Below are 23622 nucleotides of genomic sequence, written 5' to 3'. Positions count from 1 at the left end.
AGACCGTTCAGATATTTGATGGCGGAGGAAAGAAGCTGTTCCTAAAATATTAAGCGTCCATCTTCATGCTCCTGTACTTCTTCCCTGATGGTAATAATTGGAAAAGGGCATATTCCAGATGGTAAGGGTTCTTAATGATGAATGCCATCTTCTCGAGGAACCACCTTTTTAAGATGTCCTCGACAGTAGGGAGGGTTATGCCTCTGAGCCTACAACTCGGCAGCCTCTTGTCAACTTGTTCATTGGAGGCTCCACCAGGCAATGATACATCCAGTCAGAATGCTCTCCATAATACCTCTGTAGAAATTTGCTAGTCTTTAGTGATGTACCAAATCTCCTCGAATTCCTAACCAATGGCGTGCCTTCTCATGATTACATCAATATGTTGGATCCAGGATAGATTCCCTGAGATGTGGCTAACCACGTTATGAAAGGTTGTGAAGCTGAAGAGATTACTGAGAATGGGCGAGAAGGAGTTATAAAATGACTGAAGATTCAAAGATCAAAATTTTGAACTAGGACCCACTGCATATCAGCAAGCATGGGTACATGGAAATAAACATTTGGACGATCCCAGATTTTTGGATCGAATTCAACTACATTACAACAAAATTCCAGGTCTAGAACAGGTATCACACATAAACATTTAAATGTCTGCAATGACTCGCTAGTCCAAAACTCGCCTACGTAAACTACCATTGCATTGCCAAACGGCTCCAAATCAGCCTTTCACCTGGATTCACCTGACTCCTACCAACTCTTTCTCCCTACCCACCCCCTCCTTTAGTTTAGCTTCTATGCTCTTCCTTTCCAATCCCGATAGAAGGTCTCGGCCCAACTGTTCCTTCATTGATGGTGCCTGACCTACTGAGTTCCTCCAGAATTTTTGTTTTTTTCTCCAGATTTCCAGTATCTGCAGTCTCTCTTAAACCTTTTTTTCGTTTAGTTTTAGCCGGAGAATGAGACTGTTTTAACTCCGTGAGTTCCGCCCTCCCCATTGCCTTCTCGTACGGTCCGCGATACATCTCCCCACCATCCCGCAAGCACATGCACCCGGTCAATGAAAGCTGGGGACAAGTGATTAAAGCAGGCGCGGTGCATTCTGGGACTTGCAGTCCGCTTACAGCCAATCTGGCAGCCTCCCTGGTGAGAAGACTACAATAACCAGAGTTCCGTTGCTCACAGCCGGCACATGCGCGGTGGTTAACGGTAAGCCTGCTTGCCAGTGTGTAGAGTGGAAGACAGGCGGTTGTGGGGGAAAGCCAACAAAATAACAAGAAAAACTGTCCCTTGGAAGGTGAGGTGGCGTTAATTAGCAGTGGGGAAGGGGGAGGGGGGGAAGCTGCTTGTGGTCAGGCGGTAGTGCCAAAATAGGAGGAGAAGGCCCGAGGTATGCGATGTCTGTAGCACTGAGGCTGCGGCCTTTGAAGGGCTTTTAAAGGGGACCCAGGGTAGGGGTGGTACGTCCCCTCCCGAGGTGGCAAGAGGCTGCAGTCTGAGCTTCTCTGCCCAAATACCGACCTCCTTCATTCATCTTCAGTCGGAGGAATTTAAAGTAATTAAATTGAATGAAGGGGTCGTGGTGATGGAGACCATTGAAGCAATCAGGTTATAAAGCCCAGAGGGAATACAAGATTCTGCAGATGCTGTAATCTAGAGCAGCAGACAGTCTGCTGGAAGAACCTTTTCAAGGTCCTGAGATAGCATTTCGACTCGGAAAGTCGGCGGTGCCTTCTTCCCACCCCTACCTCCAAAGTTCTTCCAGTAGATCTCTACCTTGAAAACAAAACATGTCCTACAATTTGCTGAAAATGCGAGTTCAAACAAAATTAAATGTTTAACTAGGACTTTGGTGCCAAATGAACCAGTCCTCATTAGAGGAATGGAGATAGAGAGTGTCAGTAGCTTTAAATTCCTTGATGTTAACATATCAGAGGATCTGTCCTAGAACCAGTCTTCACAAAGAAGGCAACACAGTTTTAGAGGTTTGCATAGATACAGCATGTCACCAAAGACTTTGACAACTTCTATAAATGCACATTAAAGAGTACCCTAATTGGTTGTGAAACAGTTTGTTATGCTGAGGAATGGACAAGGCTACAGAAAGAGGTGGTAAAACAGCCCAGTCTTTATCACTGGCAAAGTCCTCCTCACTGCTGAGTACACTTACATGGAGTACTGCCATGAGAAAGCAGTATCCATCGTCAAAGATGCCCACCAGCAAGGCTATGCCCTCTGCTGGTACTACCATCACAGAAGCCTTGGGTTATACACCACCACTCTGAACTGATTATATGACCTACAGTCTCACTTTCAAGGACTCTTTACAACTGGTTATCAATATTAATTTTATTTACACAGCTTGTCTTTTGTGCTCTGGTTGTTCATGAAAAGTTCTTCATAAAGTTCTGTTGTGTTTTTTCCTGTAAATGCCCACAAGAAAATGAATCTCAGGGAAGTATATGGTAACATATATATACTTTGATAATAAATCTAACTTTGAGCTTTGAAATGAGGCCAATACCTTAGCGTTGAGATTTCAGAATTGAGAAAGAAATGAATGATAAAAAGAAATAGGATACATTAAAATCCAAACAAGAAACAATAAATTATAGGAAAATGTGATAATAGGAAAATTTAAATAAAAGATTGAAAATTTTAATTATTTGTTTTCTGGGCACTGAGACAGGAGACACAAATTCGCAGTTTGCTTGGATTCAAATTAAAATCTATCTGAAATTAATGAGGTCATGGCCACTCTTAACCTGAACCTCTTTTTTTTCATCCTATGACCTGACCCAGGGGTATGTATAAAAACAAAAAGAAAGGTATTGTTATGCTGCAAATGGATTGTTTCTCATCAAGAACTGGCTTGAATAGAGTACTGAGCCAAGCCAGCTCAGCCAAACCTTAAAAAAAACAGCTAACTTGACCTGAATTTGATACATGTCATTTGCTTAGCTCAAGTAATTTAGTCAGGCTCAAACATATACCTCCAAATAAAAAGTTACCTCACCTGTTAAGTAGCAGCCATGTAGGGTAGTTTAAAGTGTAGTAGCAGTACTTTCACTGAATCTATTGACATGTATTGGCAGTGTAACTCTTCTCGCTAAGCTGCTAATGTCCATCAATTGGCATTTCCAGATTTGGATATCTGGATTTCTAATCCACTGTGTAAATTATTTAGAGTTAAGGAGAGCAGCTAATACCCTAACATTTCTTCGGACACTGCCACAGATTACATCTTGTTAGTTTGAATACCTGGCCATTATTTCTCATCTCATTCTCCTGTTACTAGCCTACACCTTCAGTAAATCAGAAATTTGCCTTTAATTCTGTGATTTTTTTTTAAAACTTTGCCTTAGAGATTTTCAGATGCATTTGGAAGTACATATCAATACTATCTACAAAACATCCATCCTTAAATTTCATCCAGGCTACTTAAGCATAACCTACAGTTTACAATCCATGCTTGCTGTCTGTTTAGCTGAAAATTTTCATGACATCCAGGCAGTTTTCTTCTCTAGATTACCTATCACATCTTTCTAAAGCAACAGAGTAACATGAAAATCTGTCAGTTTAACAGAACAATTCCCATATTGAGAGAATTTTTCAGAGTATAGCAGCATTGTCAATAGTGAAGTGGGGAAAATCTTTATAACCACACACAAAATGCTGGAGGAACTCAGCAGTCCAGGCAGTATCTATGGAGAAGAGTACAGTCGACGTTTCAGGTTTCAGCCCGAAGCATCAACTGTGTACTCTTTTCTGTAAATGCTGTATGACCTGCTGAGTTCCTCCAGCATTTTGTGTGTTTTCCTTTGATTTCCAGCATCTGCAAATTTTTTTCTTGTTTATAAAATGGTGAGGAAGCCAGGTAGATAGCAAGACTGGAGAGGAGAACCTGAAAATACTGAGAACACTGTAAATTGAGAAATGGATTAAAAAAAAAGTGTAGGGAGAGAAGGAAGTGAAAAATTAATAGCAACTTAGATAAAAGTACCAGCTTTCCAAAGTAAAATCTTGCATTCTGATCAGTGCCACTGGTTCAATTTGTATAAGTGATTTAAGTCTTAAGAAGATATTCGCACAGATTTCATCTTGCTGGCAAAATATTAAACTATTATAAGGTGCAAGCAGGAGTTATGATGACCTAATTTAAAATGCCCCTTTTTGGGAATGCCCCCTCCCCTAATTCACCTTTGGAAAAACAACACAGTGGATGGGCTGATTGCTTAGCTTCGTCTCACAAAAATAGCAGCACAAGTTGGCTGCCACATATAACCATGAAACAATGATTCCATTTCAGAATAGACCATTGGCAGTAAATTCAAGGTTAAAGCTTACATTGAAGAGAAAGCAATTGTAAAATTGTTTGGCATTTTAAGTGCAAGGTGAGTCTATAATGTGCAATGATTAAACTGATTGGAAACTGCATTTGTAACACTTTGTTTTCCTTCCAGTTCTTCTGTCATTAGACTAGAAATCATCAAACTGGAAACTTAAACATGCAGAGTTACTTCCTTCAAACTGTCCTCAAACTGCACTCAAAGCAAGCTTGTAATGTCCGACAGTGTGTCTCTCGCATACTTCCAGCTACATGTGGGAAGATGCCTTTTCTTATCCCTCATCAGGGACAGCTCCTGCACATGTCTCGCCCAGTTGTTGCCTTGGAACAGCGAAAGCCGAATTTCCAAGCAGAACCATCATCCGCAAAGCACGTGGACACTGAGAAAGCCAAGTCAGATGACCCTAAGTCTATACCAAGGAGTGATCCTGATCAAGACACTTTATCAGACTCAGTTCAAGAAACATACTTTTCTGAGACAACCCCAAAACAAGAAGTAGCAGATGTGGAAAAGGATCCTCTCCACGACCACTCAATTGGTCTATATCAGCGATTCAAAAAGACATTCAAGCAATATGGGAAGGTCATGATCCCAGTGCATTTGTTGACATCAAGCATATGGTTTGGTACATTTTATTATGCAGCGTTAAAGTAAGTATGTCACGTGCTTACAATAACATGTCTTTAGATAACAAAACTTAAGTTGAATCCTCATTTGTCGAACATTACTACCAAATCTAAGTTTAGAATTTTGCATCATTCCTGAATTTTTTCTTATTTTTTTTTAAAGCTGTTTAAAAACTTACATTTTCTTTTGCCAAAGTCACAATGGTAAACACTGTTCAGTGAAGCCTGAATCGTTCCAAAATTGGCTTCAGTGTAGTAGCCAGGTTTGTACAAGACTGCATGTCTGAAAAGAGATATTGGGTTGCATGTTTTCTTGGCCAAGCTGCCTGGTAAAGAATTTGATTAAGGACCAGATAGAAGTGAGAAAAATGATCACATTAATAATGATACATATATCTGCACCGTAGGATAATGATTTTAGCCATAGAGTGAATGATGTAGCAAGGATGCATGTCTGATTATGCCCATGCAAACTCTTACAAAGAGTTAGCTTTCTAATCCCACTCCTCTTCCCGTTCAGTCCTGAAAACATTTTTGCCTGTTCCATTTTGTTTATTCTGTGCTTTTCATGATTTGTAGTTACCTACTTTTAACAGCTAGAAATAACTTCACCTGCCTTTATCAGAATAAAGATGTCCTTCAAATTTAAAGGAAAACATGCCCTCTTTCACAGTGGAAGCCACTTACCCCTGGTACCATTGATGTAAAATGAAGATAGGTTGAGGGGCAGCTAGTGTTAAGGAAGCAGGGAGGCTGCTGAAGGACTTGGGTTACAAGAATGGGCAAAGAAGTGGCAGATGAAATGCAGTGTAGGGAGGTATATGGTCATGCACTTTGGCTGAAGGAATAAAAGCATAGAGTATTTTCTAAACAGAGATAAAATTCCAAAATACGAGGTGCAAAAGGACTTATGAGCCCTTGTGCAGGATTCCCTAAAGGTCAACTCGCAGGCTGAGTTGGTGGTCATGAAGGCAAATGCAATGTTAGCATTCATTTCGAGAGAGCTAGAATATAAAAACAAGGATGTAATGCTGATAATTTATAAAGCACTGGTGAGGCCTCACTTGGAGTATTGTGAGCAGTTTTGGGCCCCTAATCTAAGAAAGGATGTGCTGACATTGGAGAAGGTTCAAAGGAGGTTCATGAAAATGATTCTGGGATTGAAAGCAACACACACAAAATGCTGGTGAACGCAGCAGGCCAGGCAGCATCTATAGGAAGAAGCACAGATGACGTTTCGGGCTGAGACCCTTCGTCAGGACTAACTGAAAGAAGAGATAGTAAAAAATTGGGAGAGGGGGAGAATCGAAATACAATCAACTGTCCAGCTCTTAGCTTCATCCCTTCCCCTCCTGTCTTCTATCATTTCAAATCTCCCCCTCCCCCTCCCACTTTCCAATCTCTTACTATCTCTTCTTTCAGTTAGTCCTGACGAAGGGTCTCGGCCCAAAACATCGACTGTACCTCTTCCTACTGTGCTGCATTCCACCAGCATTTTGTGTGTGTTGCTTGAATTTCCAGCATCTGCAGATTTCCTTGTGTCTGGGATTGAAAGGCCTTACATGTTAAGGGTGTTTGATGGCTCTGGGCCTGTACTCACTGGAATTCAAAAGAATGAGTGGGGTGATCTCATCAAAACCCATCAAGTGTTGAAAGCTCTAGGAGAAGAAGAATTTCAGAGTTGTATACTTTGATAATAAATTAATCTTGTATTTTTGAAACTTTGAACTTTTTTAGAAAAAGTGGATGTGGAGAGGATGTTTCCAATAGTGAGGGAGTCTAGGAGCAGAGTGTAGAACCTCATAATAGAGGGACATCCATTTAGAACAGAGATGAGGAATTTCTTTAGCCAGAGGGTGGTGAATCTGTGGAATTCATTGCCACAGGCACCTGTGGAGGCCAGGTCATTGAGTATATTTAAGGAAGAGATTGATAGATTCTTGTTTTGAAGAATATACTTCACTATGCTCTGAACACATCATCAGTGATGTAATTTGTAGTCACTGGGTGTTTCAGGTCTTTCAACATCAGACATCCTCACCCAGGCGACTTGTATTCATATAGCATGTGCTGCAGATCACCATGGACTTGCTCTCCTCATCCAGAGCCATCTTGAGGCTTTCTCTGCTGCCTCAGTGTTGTTGCCAGTGGCGCTCTGCCTCCTTGAATTAGCAATGCCCAATGCGCTGAGGGCTCTGTGAAGTGACTGTCCAGCGAAGCCAAAGCAGCCCACTTCAATAGGCATGCACTTCCTTCCATCCCCGCTCCAACTGTCACTGACCAATTCCTGTATCTGGCAAGCTTCCTCTCACGGGCCTCTTCCATATGCTCCTCCAAAGGCACCGTCAGCTCTAGCAGGATGATATATTTTGATGCCTCTGAGACCAGGTGGATGTCAGGGCATGGAAGATTGTGAGGAGAAGGCAGGAGAATGGGATTGAGAGAGAAATGGATCAGCCATGATCAAATGATGGCACAGGCTTGGTGGGCTGAACAGCCTAATTCTGCTCCTGTGTCTTGTGGACTAAATCTGAGCCTTTTCTAAATACGGGGCCAGAATTGGCTACCAAACTCCACTTGAGGTCTCACTAATATTTTATTAAAGGTTTAGCAAGTTTTCCAACCTCTTATACTTTCCACCTCTAATAATGTTCAGGATCATCTGCCTTCTTCAAATTTATACGGGCTTCCCATTTTTATACCACAATTATTGAGTTACGAAGTCAAAGCAAATTATTCCGATTTGTCATATTCTGTCACAACCTAGGGTAATTATAGCAAGGAGTCATTCTAAGTAATGTATGACACTCGATCTCCAGTTTAGATTTGTGGTTTTGTTTGTAAATAAAACAAAGCTTTTCATCTGAGGATTTTAAGTAATGCATGTCTGTTATGCTTTAGCTTGTGTTAATGCATAGGTTATGTGCTGGGCAAGTCTGTATGCTTTAGCTGAATGGAATATTGGATTCAAAATGTTCAGAACATGTCCAGATTTTAAGACCTGATGCAGTCCAAGAGTAAATACTGAAGAAGCTGAAGAATGTTACTCAGATTCCAATTATTAATTCTCTCTTTTGGCTTCTTTAAATTAAATTTAAATTATTTTGACTTTATTTAAAGTTCATTAATTTGACAAGTCCAGCAATTGTGACTTTGAACATTGGCAACTAAAAATAAATTAGCAGTAATTATACCTTGAAAACTTGCTTATGTGACCATAAATTAGTTTTGTTACAGGAATACCTATTCCATGCGGAAGATGATTGAAATACAGATATAGAGTACCAAATCAAGTTATAATTGATTTTGAAATCTTCTTCCTTAACTTTCCACTGTATCGGACAGAATTGTAATATGACCCACAGAATGTTCTTCTATGTAACTGACAGCAATCAAATTAGCATTTACTATGAAGGGGCACTGAATTGAGGATGAAACTATTTAGCTCTTTGTGAGATCACAACTGATCTGTGACGTAACTCCTAATACCAACTTTTGGCCTGCTTTCCTTTACAGTCTTAGAATAAAAATTCTTACTCACCTCAGATTCAAAGCTAAATCTTGACCACACATTCTAAATTACACATTCTTTCTCTCACTCTCCTTTTTCTCCCTCTGTCCCTCTGAATATACCTCTTGCCCATCCTCTGGGTTCCCCCCCCCTTGTCTTTCTCCCCGGGCCTCCTGTCCCATGATCCTCTCGTATCCCTTTTGCCTATCACCTGTCCAGCTCTTGGCTCCATCCCTCCCCCTCCTGTCTTCTCCTATCATTTTGGATCTCCCCCTCCCCCTCCAACTTTCAAATCCCTTACTCACTCTTCCTTCAGTTAGTCCTGACGAAGTGTCTCGGCCTGAAACGTCGACTGCACTTCTTCCTAGAGATGCTGCCTGGCCTGCTGCGTTCACCAGCAACTTTTATGTGTGTTTCTTGACCACCTGTTCCTTTTTAGTTTGTGAAATAGAATTCCAAACACTTAACACTATTACTGAAACATTTCATCATTTCAAAACTCAAGCCTACCTCACTTCTTTCTAGTCTTATCATCCCGCAACAGTAGCTCTTTTTAATGATACAGGTTTCCCCTGCCATCCGAAGGTAGAGCATTCCTGTGAAACGGTTCGTAAGCCAAAATGTCCTAAAGCGAAGAAGCAATTACCATTTATTTATATGGGAAAATATTGTGAGCGTTCGCAGACCCAAAAATAACCTACCAAATCATGCCAAATAACACATAAAATCTAAAATAACAGTAACATATAGTAAAAGCAGGAATGATATGATAAATACACAGCCTATATAAAGTAAAAATACTTTTCCATAATCATTACTGAACTGTTCTCCAGAGCGAAAGTCTCACACAAGTGCCGTCGGCAGAAAATTTCATGCAAGCCCTGTTGGCAAAAACACGCACAAGCGCTCTCCAGTAACCTTTAAGCTATGAAGCTGCCAAATCATACCAAATAACACGTAAAAATACACAGCCGATATAAAGTAGAAATAATGTATGTACAGTGTAGTATCACTTACTGGAATTGGTTCAGCGCCGAGCACACTGATGATGGTGTGTTAGACTGAGTCGTCGGAGTTTGGGTGGTGCAGTGGCCCCCCACCCTCCAGGCCACTGAGCGATACATTGCTGCGAAGCATGCAGGGGTGCAGCAGTAGCCAGGAGGTACACAGCACATCTTTAAGAAAAAAGCCGAAATAAACAAGCTAATTAATTAGGTGCTGCCCGTAATTGTCGGCCCAGATCAGTGCCGATTTCCGATTGCGTCGTCTCTGATCTGGGCCGACAATTACGTGTCAGCGGCCCCCAATTAATTAGCATGTTTATTTCGGCTTTTTTCTTAAAGATGTGCTGTGTGCCTCCCGGCTACCTTTGCATTCTCTGCGAATCGGTATCTGTCCGTGGCCCGGGGGTTGGGGTGGTGGGACACTGGGGTGTCATCTCGTCGTCTGTTTCCATTAGAGCAGGCAGCTCATCTTCTCCTATGACTGCCCACCTCGATGTCGAAGGTCGAGGTTCGTCGTCTGCTGTGGCTGATGTGGAAGGCTTGCTTGACTGCTGAGCCTCACGCATTTTTCTATCACACAGTTCTTTAATGAGGACTCAAACCATCCTGCAAATATCCCCTAAACCGACGTACCCTTTCAAAATTAAAGTCGTACTTTATCATGACTCATTCGGTTTCGATTGTTATCCTTTTTTCTTCCAATTGCATCAGCTCTTCATCTTGTCAGTTCTTGGTGATGGGATGCCAAAACCTCTTCAACATCACCTTCATCAGCTTCTACAAGCCAAACTCACGTTGTCCTTACTTCGTTCACCACGATCAAAACGCTTAATTATGTCTAGTTTTATCGTAAGTGTAACACCCTTACAAGCTCTTTCAGGCTTTTCCGATACCTCATCTTGCAAACGGCTGCTCACAGGCTCGTGTTTAAGCAATGCCAGCGAGAATCCGGGGGAGAGCAGCTGCTCGGGGCGCGCTGCCTTTTATCGCGCGCTGAATATTTTTTTGTAACAGTGAAAACACCTTCTGAAAGCGAAAATAGGGTACTAATGTAGGACTTTCGTAACCATGAGGTTTCGTAAGGCGAACGTTCGAAAAGCAGGGGACACCTGTATATATCATCTGCCTCAGACCTCACTGGACAGGCAGCTGGGATGTTCCTCATCAGTTTGAATTGCAGACCTCCCCTAGAGTTAAGTCCTGGCCACATGAACACCTAAACCGTATTGGTGAAAGCTTTATAGAATCCAAATGAGTTACGTAGACTGGTACAGCTTTCCAAGCTGACTGATCTGTCCACATATTACCTGGTATCATTATAGTGGTCCCATTCATTATTTGTACTGTGACTGGCCTGAATCAATCATCAGTTAAAAGTCCATGTAACTAAAAATAGAATGAGTGCATAACAATTTGATGAGCTATTAGACTGCAACATGTACTACAGTCTGAAAACTCAAAATTGATTTATTCTGAAATTCAAATAGGATGCAATTTCTACTGAGCATCTTATCAGGTTTAAGGGCTATTTTAAATCAGCAATCAATTGAAAGCCAAGCAAACCCTGAATATTTGCAAAAGATGTTTCATTGGTGTTGAGCATTAAATTCATAATCTGCTTATCCTACTAGCTACAGAGCTGTTTTAATTCTGCAAATGTTCAGTTTGCTATAAAGTTTAAAATGGAATACAATGATCCTGATGTAAACATACAGAATTTTCTGTCGCATGTCATACTTCCAGCATTTTAGTTTATCATAGGGATAGATTACTTTACAAAGAAACATAATACTGTTAACATACACAGCATAGTGTTTCAGTGAGATTGTTCTTTTGTTAAATTCAGAATGTTTTTGATTCTGAAGAGATGCACAAGCTATAGTCACCTTGGCAGCATCAACAACTAGAGATGGGGCCCTGCTGATTGTCAAAGCCATTCTGAATAGTGTTCCACCTCTCCATGTTGATCCCTATGAATAAAAGGCCATCCCAGGTACCAAAAAAGGTTTAAGTTGCATGTAGTTTACTTTCTACACCTGCAACCTTGCTTCCCAGTATTTTCAATGGAAAGCAAAGATTTTACGCTGGTTGTTGATTCGTGACAGGACGAACAAAAAATGGAAACTAGAATAGGCTGGTTTCCTGTCTTCTTCCAAGTCTACTTCACCATTCAAAGTTCATGACCAGTCTTCTCTATTAAGTACCATTATTATGCCCTATTCCCAAATTGTTGATTGTTTCGATGTCCAGAAAACTGTTAATCTCAATTTTGAATGTAGTTAGTGAGATGGCCTCATTGAGGTCCAGGACAAAGAATTCTAAATATTTATTAATCTCGGTGAAGCAACTTTAATCTAGTTTTAGATTCTTCAGATTAGTCGGGGAAAATCCACCCTGTCAAGCCCTCTCTGAATCTTATATTTTTCAGTGAGGTCATCTCTAATTTTAAATTCCAGAGGATAAGAGGCCCAGCCTATTTAATTTCTCCTTGTATGACAGAATGGCCTTTCCAAATAGCTGTCAAATGAATCTTCAGTGTATTCCTTCTATAGCAAGTATGTTGGTAAGGAGATCAATTTTTCTTTTATTTTGGAATTTGGAAAAATCATTGATTTAAAAAAAATATATAATTGGGTCTGAGCACATTGGTAACAGCCTGGCAACTTGAGAAGAATCTACTTTACTGTAGTGACATGCTATGTTAACCAATTTTCAAGGCACGTTAGTAGATTACCCATAACTCCATGTGCTCTAACCTTGGTCACTACTCTCCTGTGCAGCACCTTTTCAAAAGCCTTCTGAAAATAAAATGCACACATCCACTTGCTTTTTCCTCATTTAATCTACTAAATAAATAAAGTTGTATAAGATCTTGAGGGACATGAGGTGAAAGGACATAGCCTTTTCATTGGGGCATAGGTTAAGATCAGAGGCAAGAAATTCAAGAGACATCAGAGGCAGTCCCTTCATGCAAAGCATAGTGCGTATTTGGAATGAGCTGCCAGAAATAATGGTTGAGGTGTCATCAAAACAAAAAAGCTGGTCATTGACTTCAGGAAAAGAAGTGGTGCACACAGTCCTGTTTACATCAACGGTGCTCCGGTCAAAACGGTTCAGAGTTTCAAGTTCCGAGGAGTGAATACTGCCAACCACATTGATGCCATGACCAGGAAAGCTTACTGGTGCCTCTACTTCAGAGGCTAGAGAAATTTGGCATGTCCCCTTTGACCCTCACCAATTTTAATTGATACACCATAGGTTCCGGGGCCAAATTGTGTTCTGTTTGTGAGATGTGGGAATTCTGAGAGACCTCCAGCCTCCTGGATAACCACATCTACACCAGGTGCACTGAGGTGCAGCTCTTCAGAGAACATTATAAGAAACTGGAGCTACAGCTCGATGACCTTCGGCTCATACAGGAGAATGAGGTGAGGCAGGAATTACGGGGAGGTAGTCACACCCAAGTTGCAGAAGGCAGGTACCTGAGTGACTCGTATATGAAAAATCTTTGGTATCCTCCTGCCTTCATATTTCATCTTTTCCCTCCTTATGGCTTTTTTACTTGTCTTCTATTGGTCCTACTGAAGGGTCTTTGCCTGAAACGTCGACAGTACTCTTTTCCATAGATGCTGCCTGGCCTGCTGAGTTCCTCCAGCATTTTCTGTTGCTTGGATTTCCAGCAACTGCAGATTTTCTCTTGTTGCTGTGGGTTTTTAAAAGCTTCCCAATCTCTAACCTCCCACTAATTTTTGCTCTATTATATGCCCTCTCTCTTGCTTTTATGTTGTCTTTGAATTTCCTTGCCAGCCATGGTTGCGTCATCCTGTCTTTAGAATACTACTACTTCTTCAGGATATATCTATCTTGCGCCTTCCGATTGCTCCAGAAACTCCAGCCGTTACTGCTATGTCATCATCCCTGCTAGTGTCTCTTTCCAATCAACTTTGGCTGGCTCCTCTTTCATTCTATAATTCCCATTACTCCACTGTAACACTAATACAATTGACTTTATTTTCTTCCTCTCTAATTGGGGGGTAACTCAATTATGTTATGATCACTGCTACCTTAAGCTCCCTAATCAAATCTGCTTCATTACATAAAACTCAATCCAGAATAGCCTTTCCCCGAGTGGGCTCAACCACAAACTGCTCTAAAAGGCCATCTCTTAGACAAATTCTGTCTCTTGGGATTCAGCATTCAGCATCGACTGCCTGCATACTGCAATCGCCCATGACTATCATAACATTACCCTCTTGACATGGCGTTTCTATCTCCCATTGTAATTTGTGGCCCACGTCCTGACTACTGATCAAGAGCTGGTATATACCTCCCATCAGGGTCTTTTTATCCTTGCAATTTCTATAACTTCTAATCCTATGTCACCTCTTTCTAAGGATTTGTTTCATTTTTTACCAATAGAGCCATCCCACCCCCTCTGCTTACCTGTCTGTCCTTTTAATACAATGTGTATCTAACTATAATCTCTCTCAGCCTCGACTCGATGATGCTCACAAAGTCATACCTGCCAATATCTAGCTGCACTACTAGATCATCTACCTTATTCCATATACTGTGTGTATTCAAATACAAGACCTTCAGGTCTGCATTCTTTACCCTTTTCAAATTTGTCCCCATGATACACTGCAACTCATCCTACTGACTGCAATTTTGCCTTATCATCTGCCTGTCCTTCCAGACAGTTTCACTGTACACTGCATCTGCTTGTATACCAACTGCCCCATCCTCACCCCTATCATTCTGGTTCCCATCCGCTCTACCAAATTAGTGTAAATCCTCCTCCACCAACAGAACACAACACAGCCCCTGGAACCAATCTTACAGCACTAACGGATGAAGAATGAAGAAGAAACTTACCAAAAATTTTCCTAGCCCAACCCTGTTCTTGTCAAACCTTGTTGAGTCAAAGTCTCTCCACTCTTAACACTGGTCCCCTCCAACAATAGTCGCTCTGCTTGTTGCTGCCTTATTTTTAGATTTGATTGGGTCACCAGAAAAAGCCAAAAGCCCGTGAATGATACTTTTTAAATCGTTCAGCCTTACTTATGTGGAGCCTCCTCTGTCGATCCGATTGGACCACCGGAAAGCTCCCAAGTTTGAGGAACAGTTATTACCCTACAACTATCAGGCTATTGAACCGACATGACTAACTTCAGTCACCACAATTCTGAACTGATTTTACAACCTACAGACTCACTTTCAAGGACTTCTTACAATTCACGTTCTTTTTGTTTATTTGCACAATTTGTTATCTTTTGCACGTTGATTTAGTCTTTGTTTATGTAGAGTTTTTCATAAATTTTATTGTATTTATTTTCTTGTAAATTCCTGCAAGAAAATGAATCTCAATGTAGTATATGGTAATTGTGTACTTGAGATGATAAATTTTTCTTTGACTTTGATTTAAAAGCCATCTAGACAGGAGAGATTTAGAGGGCTATGGGCCTAACATAGAACCAAAGAGCCTGATTCCATCCTCCGTGACTCAGTCTTCAAATAGTCAACTAGCATTTTCCCTTTTATAAATCTGGATTGACTCTACTCAATCATTTTCTTTTCAAAGTGTCTTCGTGTTATATCCTTCATTCATGTAGTCCAAAGTTGCTCATCTAACAATTATAAGAACAAGCAGAGTAATACCATCTTTTCTCTGTTCTTTTCTTAAACGGTTTAGTTATATCTGCTCCCTCTCTAATCTGAAAGATGATAACCAAAGTGTTCACTATCTCTATAGCCATCTCTTACAAATCTCAGGTGCAGATGATCAATTTCTCAGGATTTACCAGTTTAAAGGACCATTAGACGTGAGACTGCAGATGTTAGAATCTGGAGCAAAAACCCAGGTTGCTGGAGGAACTCAGCAAGAATGGCAGCACCTGTGGAGGCAAAGGGATAGTTGAAGTTTTGTGTCCAGTTCCTGTAAACTTGAATCGTCGCCCCATGACTCCTTAAATTCCAGGGAATACAACCCTTTCTTTGCATAATCTCTTTATTGGCAATCTTTTCTGCATACCTTTCAAGGTCAGTATCTTAAAGTGTGTTCCCAATATGGCTAATTTATTCTTTTATTACTGTAGCCAAACCTGTACTCTGATTATATCCTGCTTCGCTTGATGTATTAAAAAGGATTAATAAGATTTGTAGATTATTTCTGTGTCCATGAAGGTTTAATGATCCATATGAAGGAATCCCAAGTTGTGTTTTTTTTAGAGCTTTATTTGCTTTGTTTTTCAGCATTTGCAAAATATGGTTGTCTTGTTAACCTTGGTTGTATGTATTGCATTTGCTACATTTTCATCTGTCCACTTGATATGATCCTCTCTCCTTGTAATTTAGTGCTTCCATCTATTCGCCTGTTGTGTCATCAGAAAACAGTTCCCTGACTTTTGAGCCCGATGTGTGAATTGTTTATAAATACAGTTAATAGACAAGACCTCAAACACATCTTTGTGAGAAGCCATTAAAAGCCAGTTTGAGAACCTACCATTATCCATTTTTATAGACTCAGCCAGTTTCCTAACTAGGACAAAATTTTCTCTTAAATTTCTGTAACGTTCAACCTGAGGCATCAGTGCAAGACTTGCAATGCATGGGTGTTATTTATTGGCATCAGTATCTTAGTTGTAAATTGCTGTAGAAACTAAAAATTTAAGCAGTTGCCTTAATTAAGTTTTTTTTGACTCATACATAATTATAGTAAAAGTAAAATCCAGAACCTTCCAATCCAAATTAGTGAAAGCATTGGTAAAACAGCTTTTGATAAAACACTAAATGCTGATTTTCATTTTACTTTCAGAGGTGTTAACGTGGTCCCATTTCTTGAGTATATAGGAGCACCTAAAGGAATAATACAAATTTTGAACCATTCTACAGGTGGAAATGCACTCACTGCTTATGCATTGTATAAGGTGAGTAAGGTGTTGCCTTGATCAGTGTTTCCATTATTATACAGGTGGTTCTGCTAAACTATAATACAAATTCAATATAAAGTGACACACATCAAAGTTGCTGGTGAGCACAGCAGGCCAGGCAGCATCTCTAGGAAGAGGTACAGTCAACATTTTGGGCCGACCAGCAACTTTGATGTGTGTTGCTTTAATTTCCAGCATCTGCAGATGTCCTTGTGTTTGCGTCAATATAAAGTGATTGAGTTAGGATATACACTATCTATGTTATTCAGGTTGAATTGGTTATAATGTGATTTTAATTAGGAGTCAAGCCCAAAGTAACCAGGTACAGGTACCAGCTTCACCATGGGACTATTGGAAGTTAACAGTCGCTCCCATTGATCCATTGTTTTTGTGAGTTTGAATCTCCTGGTCTTGTTCAGATATTTCCTAAAAGCCTCTAAGTTATTCACCTCAGTTCCTTTGTATATATCAAGGGTAAGCAAATTTATTTTGAATTCTTGCATGGATTTATTAATGTATATAATTTCTGTGGCCATAAATTCTTGTCAAAAAAGAGTTTTTTTTGTCAAATCTTTCATATTAAGAGATATTAGTCCATTCCTAATTTGTTCAGCCTTCTCTGGGGATGTTACATCTCGTGCAAGAACATAAGCAGAAGCAGGAAGACCTAAATCATCTCTTATGTCTGCTCTGCTGTTAATTATGGCTGATCTGAACTGGACCTTGGCCCCAAGTTCTTGCTTGTTCCTCAGAATCCAAGACTCCCTTGTGAACCAAACTGTCAATATCAACCTTACATATATTTAGTCCTACAGCAATGCTGCATGAAAATATGCCCCTCAGCCCAACTCATCCATGTTGATCAAGGTATCCACCTAAGCTAGTCCCATTTGCCTGTATTTGGCCCATATCCCTCTAAATCTTTCCTATCCCTGTCCCTGTCTAACTGTATTCTAAGCGTTACTTTTATCTGCCTTGACCACTTCTCCTGGCAGTTCATTGCAGCAGAGAATGTCAAAGATCCATGATCCTCTGAGATGAGATTCTTCCTCATCGTTGTTTTAAATGAATGAAACTCCCTTTTTAATTCCATATAATCTCTCCAGGGGAATCAACCCTCTGAATTTCATTTGGTTTCAGTTACATTATCTGTCACTGTGATGGGTAGAGATTAGCCTGGTGGATCTTTCCTCGTAGAGAAGCCCTTCCATTCAGGAACCAATTTGGTGGACCTGTTCTGAACTCCCTACAGGACAGTGTACTCTTAACTAAGGAGATAAAAATGGGTGTGGTTTCACCAGCACCCTGTATAATTGCAGCAGGTGTATTGTTGGAAAGGACCAACAATTTGTTTTTTAAGTGACCAAGGAGATAAATAACATCGTATTTGGGAGTATTGAATGTAAAATATCAGATTGTGGAAGAAAAATGAAGAAACAAAAACATCAAAGAGTATCAGAGATTCTCAGTTTCAAAATCCAGTGCAGAGAAGGGCAACCAGATTGTGATAAATCTGGGACCAGAATCAGAGTCATACAACATAGAAGTAGGCTCTTCAGTCCAACTCTTCCATGTGTTGTCCGTCAGTCTAGTCCCATCTGCTTACATTTGATCCAGAGCTCTCTAAATCTCTCTTGCCCATGTAACTACAGGGGGTGCAAAAGTCTTCGGCACATGTATAGAGCTAGGGCGCCTAAGACTTCTGCACAGTACTGTATTCGGCAACGTGGAGTGGAAAGTGAGTTGTATATCCAGTGGGAGCAAGGGATATTGGGAATGGTGAGAGTGGAATGCTGTGGGAGGAGTGTGGGACAGGTAGCAGAGAAGGAGTGCCAGAGTGGACGTGGTGAGGATGCCAGCCAGCCCTGAGACACTAGGCAAGGTCATTTGATTGCAAACAATTGGTTTATTGATCATTACAGAGTATCTCCCTAATGCTTCCCACTCCCCCCCCCCGTTGCCTTACACTTTTCCCAACCGTGATTCCCCTCTCCCTGTAACCTTCCACTCTTTTGTGTATCACAGACCAACTTCCAGCTTGAGGTTGACATTACTACATCTGTTCATTGACCCATGTCTGCCATAGTGCAATAGGCCCATTAAAATACTGTTTAAATCCAAAGTGCCCCAGGGTGCACACAACAGCTAACCAATTCTCCAGAGGTTAGAATTTATAAGTACAGGTACCTTCCTCAGTAATGAATCTGTTTATTAAAGTACATTGTCATTTGGCTGATAAGGTTGTCTGTTTTTGTTGCCAAATTGTTTTTGTAGGGAAAAAGATCCTCTTTTTTTAGAGATACAGCATGGAATAGGCCCTTCCAGGCTAAGGAGCCATACGACCCAGCAACCCGCCTATTTAACCTTAGCCTAATCATAAGGCAATTTACAATGACTAATTAGCCTACTAACCGGTATGTCTTTGAAATGTGGGAGGAACCTGGAGAACTCAGAGGAAGCCCACCTGTTCACGGGAAGAACAAACTCTTTACAAACAGTGCTGGATTTGAACTTTAGACTGATGCCTCAAGCTGTAATAGCATTGCGCTAAACACTGTGCTACTATGGCACCCCTTTGATAATATCTTCTCAAGATCAAAATCAGTCTCATCTATTTTCATTGACGTACTGTTTTGCAGTATCAGTACAGTGCAATACATAAAAATTACACATTATAGTAAGAAATACAGTGGATTCTGGTTAATTGGTCCATCAGTTGACCAGGGCAGCCACTTATCTGGGACAAATTTCAGAACAAGAACTCGTCAGGAAAAAGACTTGGATTCCCTTCATTTATTTGGGAAAATATGCCACTTAATTGGGACAGGTTACCGAATAGTTTCCAACTAGCGTCAGTCGTCTGAACAAGTATGGCTATTAGACACTGCACCATGCTTAGAGCGAACAATATTTAAATAGTGACAGTTACACGTGTTTGTGTTCAAAAAGCAATGACTTTTATCACTAATAGTTGACAAGAAATAAGCATTAAGACAATTCCAAACTGTTTTGCTCGCTGCAGGTTTAAGCATTCAGGCTTGGGGATGCCAGAAATAGCCAGAAGTAAAAATGAAATGATTTCACTACCTAAACCAGCCAATGACAATGACAGTGAAACCTGGGTGGGAGAGTTTTTAAAGTGGAAAAGCTGATGCACTGGGACAGTCCACTGTCTTGACTTTGGATGTCCAGATCCAGTAGTATGAGTAGTCATCACAACTGGAGTCTTCCAAGTTTGTAGTGGACAACCATGACAACTTCTGTGCCTAATCATGATTTTACTCTCTATGAAGCATTGCAGAACTGCCATCTTGGCCGTTGGATCTCACTGTTATCTTATCTGTCCAGTCTGTCTGATCTGACTTCATATGTTAGGACAGGCATGTCTCTATCTCACCAGCATATGAGACCCACCGGCTACCCTCACTTGGTTTAGCCTGCCTCTCAAAGTGTGTACCGGTACGTGGTCGCTGTTGGCTGCAAGTAGCTACTGAGAGCCTCAAGTGGGCTGGACCAAAGGTGAGTGAGCTGCCCCAGAATGAACACAAGCCCATTCACTAGAGGCGATACCCCCTCCATGGACACCCCATACACGGCAGTGTACACAAGATGGATTTCTCCGTGGAAAACTATTAGGTGCAATATAGTTTTATGGTGCTATAGTAGCATTGGTAGTGTTCTAATATGTATTTCATTCATGTGTTACTTAGTTAAACAGTAGTTTCTTTTTATACCTTTTTAACTATTTCCATGAATAGCCGCTTAATTGGTTCAAAATGTACTGCTCCTGATGCGTCCCAATTAACCAGAATCCACTGTATATATTGTTAAAAAGTACAAAAAGAGAGCAAACCAGTGAGATAGTGTTCATGGACCATTCAGAAATCTGATGGTGGAGGAGAAATAGCTCTTTCTGAAATGTTGGGGGTATGTCTCCAGACTCCTGTACCTTTTCCCTGATGTCCTGGATGGTGCCGGTCCTTATTGACAGCTGCAACCTGCTTGAGGTACCTCCTTTTGAAGATGTTTTCAATGGCCTTAGAGATCCCTAACCCATCCTGCCTTTCCTAATCACTACCTCAGTATAGCAATATTTTGATCACTTTGTATACTGCAATGGACAACTTCTGCTCTAATTGTGTTCTCTCTTTTAAAAATTGTGTACAATTTGTTTTTCTTGTGAATGTTGTGTATCTGGTACGTTTCTGTGACGCTGCTGCAAGTAGGTTTTTAACTGCAGCTCTACATACATGACCTTGTTTGTGTGACAATAACCTTGACTTGGAGAACAATTCTGAGAGTGCTTAATGGGAGTAGTGGGTATCTTAACAAACATTACTACATTGTAGATCAGTTGACAGTGAAAGCAGCATTCCTTGGGTATAGAGGCTGCGATGATATCTTACATTATAATTTTTATCATTCTTCAAACTAAATACTTGTACTTTTCTGTTTCATAGCTTGCCACACCAGCTAGGTACACAGTGACCCTGGGAGGAACCTCCCTCGCAGTTAAATATCTTCGCTCTCATGGTTACTTGTCGACACCACCTCCGATGAGGGTTTATATACAGGACAGAATGGAGGAAACCAGAGAGCGATTCTCTGAAAAAATGGAAGAAACAAAGGAACTGCTATCCGAGAAAATCCAGGAAACCAAAGACATGGTCTCTTTCAGGAAGAAAAAAGAATAAAAATGTGGAGGACACACTAAAAACTTTTAATTGTATTAAATAATCTAAGAACTTCCATCATCTCCTGTAAAGTAAAAATGCTCTATATTTTGTGACAAACTCTGAAAACTGCTGCTATTGAAGAATGCCAATGGTATTTCTGAAACTATTTCCAAATAGTCGAGTAATTTTCGGCAGTGCGATTCTTGTTTTTTTTAAATAACTTATGTGGAAAAGTTGCCAAATGGTTCAACAAATAGTCCTACATTCAGTGGTGTAAACAAAACTCCTGAGCTTTGTAGTGGTTATAAAAAGAATGGTTTACAGTAAATATTTCAAGACTTGAGTTTTAGTCACTGAATATCATATGTGTCAGCTGAAACTTTGTGTATTGTGACACCTTCAAGCTAAATAAAATGCAAACACTTGTAATATGAAGTGCAGTATATCAGTGCTACCCAGCAGCAAATAGTTATGTAAATATGAAAGGCCAGAGACACTCAGCAGGTCAGGCAACATCTGTGGACAGATGCAGAAGTAATATTTCTAGCATGCTGAGTGTTTCTAACAGTTTAAGTTATTATTTCAGATTTTCAGCATCTGCAGATGCTTGTTAGGCACTTAGAAGTAACCTGCTCATAGATCTCAGTTTGCATTTTGCTAGGATCACTCTCCATCTGTCATCAGAGCTTTGGTCCAAACATAGCTAAGGAATTTAAATATCATGATCTGATTAGCTGAGGTAAAAGTAATTGCCCTTGTCATTACAACACTACCAAAAATTAGTCAATGAACATTAAGCGTAACTCTGTCTCCAGTGATTAGGTTATAGCTGACAAGAAGAAGTGAAGTTTTGATTGTTCCTGGTCCGTTTTCCTAGTCTCAGCCTATTATATAAGATCCTAAGGGCAGTGCCCTTGGGCTAATCATCTTGAAGCTGCTTCACTAGTGACTCTCCTTTCATCATAAGGTTGGAAGTGGGACTGCTTGCTCTATGTTTTATTACATTTACAACTCCTAAGCAAATGATGTAGTTCATGTCTGCATGCACTAATACCCAGCTTGCTTCCAATAATAGGCTGAGAAGTGGCAAGTGACATTTATCATAAAATGTTTTGGAAGATGCCTTTCTCTAGTAAGGGAATATCTAATCACCTCCCTTTGATCTTTAATTGCTTTACTATCACTGAGTCCCCTCACCCAGCATCAATAAATTGGCGGGGTCACCATTCACCAGAACCTCAACTGGACCAGCTCTATCAATATGATGGCGAGAGGAGCAGATCAGAGGCTTCCTATCTCGTGTGAATGGTTCACCTCTAGGCACCCCAAGCCTTCCCACTATCTGCAAGGCATAAGTCTCCAATGTGATGACATACTTTCTCCTTGCCTGCATGAATACCAGATTCAACAACTCGGAAGCAGCTCAACACCAGGATAAAGCTGCCTGTTTAATTAGCCCTTCTATTATCCACATGAGATACTCATTCACTCCAATGTCAGTGCAAAGTGAATACAGTTTGTACCAGCAATCAAAAGCAATCAGTTATTCCAACAGTTCCTCCAAAACCCACAAACTCAACCACCAAGAAGGTCAAGGGTACTAAGACACCTGGGAACACCACTATCTGCAGATTCCCATCCAAGTTGACACTTTGTGAGTTTGGAACTGTCAGTCCTTCACTGTCAATACATTCTGGAACTCCCTAGCCAATGTCACCAGGCAATGATGGAAAATGGATCACCACCACCTTTTCCTTATCAATTGGGGATGGGTAATAAATGTAGAGTTTCCAGTGATCCCAAAAACTGACATTTTCTAAAAGTTTAAATAATTGCATGATCTTCATGTTAATTATTCAAACAAGTCTTTGTAGTCTGTCCAAACATATCTGATACACCTCATTTTACAATCAAACAATTAAGTTTATCTGTACCAATGATTGTTTTAAAAAGAACACTATTCCACTTTAATAGAAATAAACATGTATTATGTGGTATAAGACACATCCTAACACTGCCAAAAACAATTTCTGTGAGAAGTGCAAGAATTGATTGTCACTAATCAGTTGCCAAAACATTCAAATTCTGGTTTGTCTTCATTATATCTTCATTACATCATAGAAATATGCAGACTTTCAAAATGGCTTTGACATGGCCTGAACGGCTTGTGGAAAGTGTGATCTATTTATTCATCTGCTCATTCTGTTGAAGATTACTGTTGTAAAGAAGTGTGTATTTTAACATAATCTACATGCATTGAAATGCAAACTCCGCTCTAAATAAAATCTAACCATCTATGTTGACTTTTGAGGAATGTTCAAAGTAATTTTATCAAAGTACATATATGTCACCATATACAACTCTAAGATTCATTTTCTTGTGGGCATACTCAAATCTAATGAATAATAACCATAACAGAATTCATGAAAGACCACCCAACATGAGTGTTCAATCAAAGGACAGAAGAGAACAAACTCTGCAAATACAAGAACAAAGAAATAATAAATAAGCATTAAATAAAAGAACA

General features: G+C 40.3%; 1 protein-coding gene across 1 annotated transcript; it reads left to right on the top strand.

The window, feature by feature from the left end:
• Positions 1-1195: 1195 nt before the first annotated feature.
• On the top strand, positions 1196-23385 carry fam210aa (family with sequence similarity 210 member Aa). Its single transcript, XM_063040901.1, has 4 exons — positions 1196-1297; positions 4464-4999; positions 16305-16416; positions 20880-23385. Exons 2-4 carry the CDS (start codon positions 4509-4511, stop codon positions 21111-21113), a joined length of 837 nt encoding a protein of 278 aa, XP_062896971.1. The 5' UTR covers positions 1196-1297; positions 4464-4508; the 3' UTR covers positions 21114-23385.
• Positions 23386-23622: the final 237 nt, after the last annotated feature.

The sequence above is a fragment of the Mobula hypostoma genome, chromosome 1 (genome assembly GCF_963921235.1).
Source record: "Mobula hypostoma chromosome 1, sMobHyp1.1, whole genome shotgun sequence".
In the NCBI taxonomy this organism is placed as follows: Eukaryota; Metazoa; Chordata; class Chondrichthyes; order Myliobatiformes; family Myliobatidae; genus Mobula; species Mobula hypostoma.
Note: the sequence above shows the minus strand (reverse complement) of the source record. Positions and strands in the feature narration are given on the sequence as shown.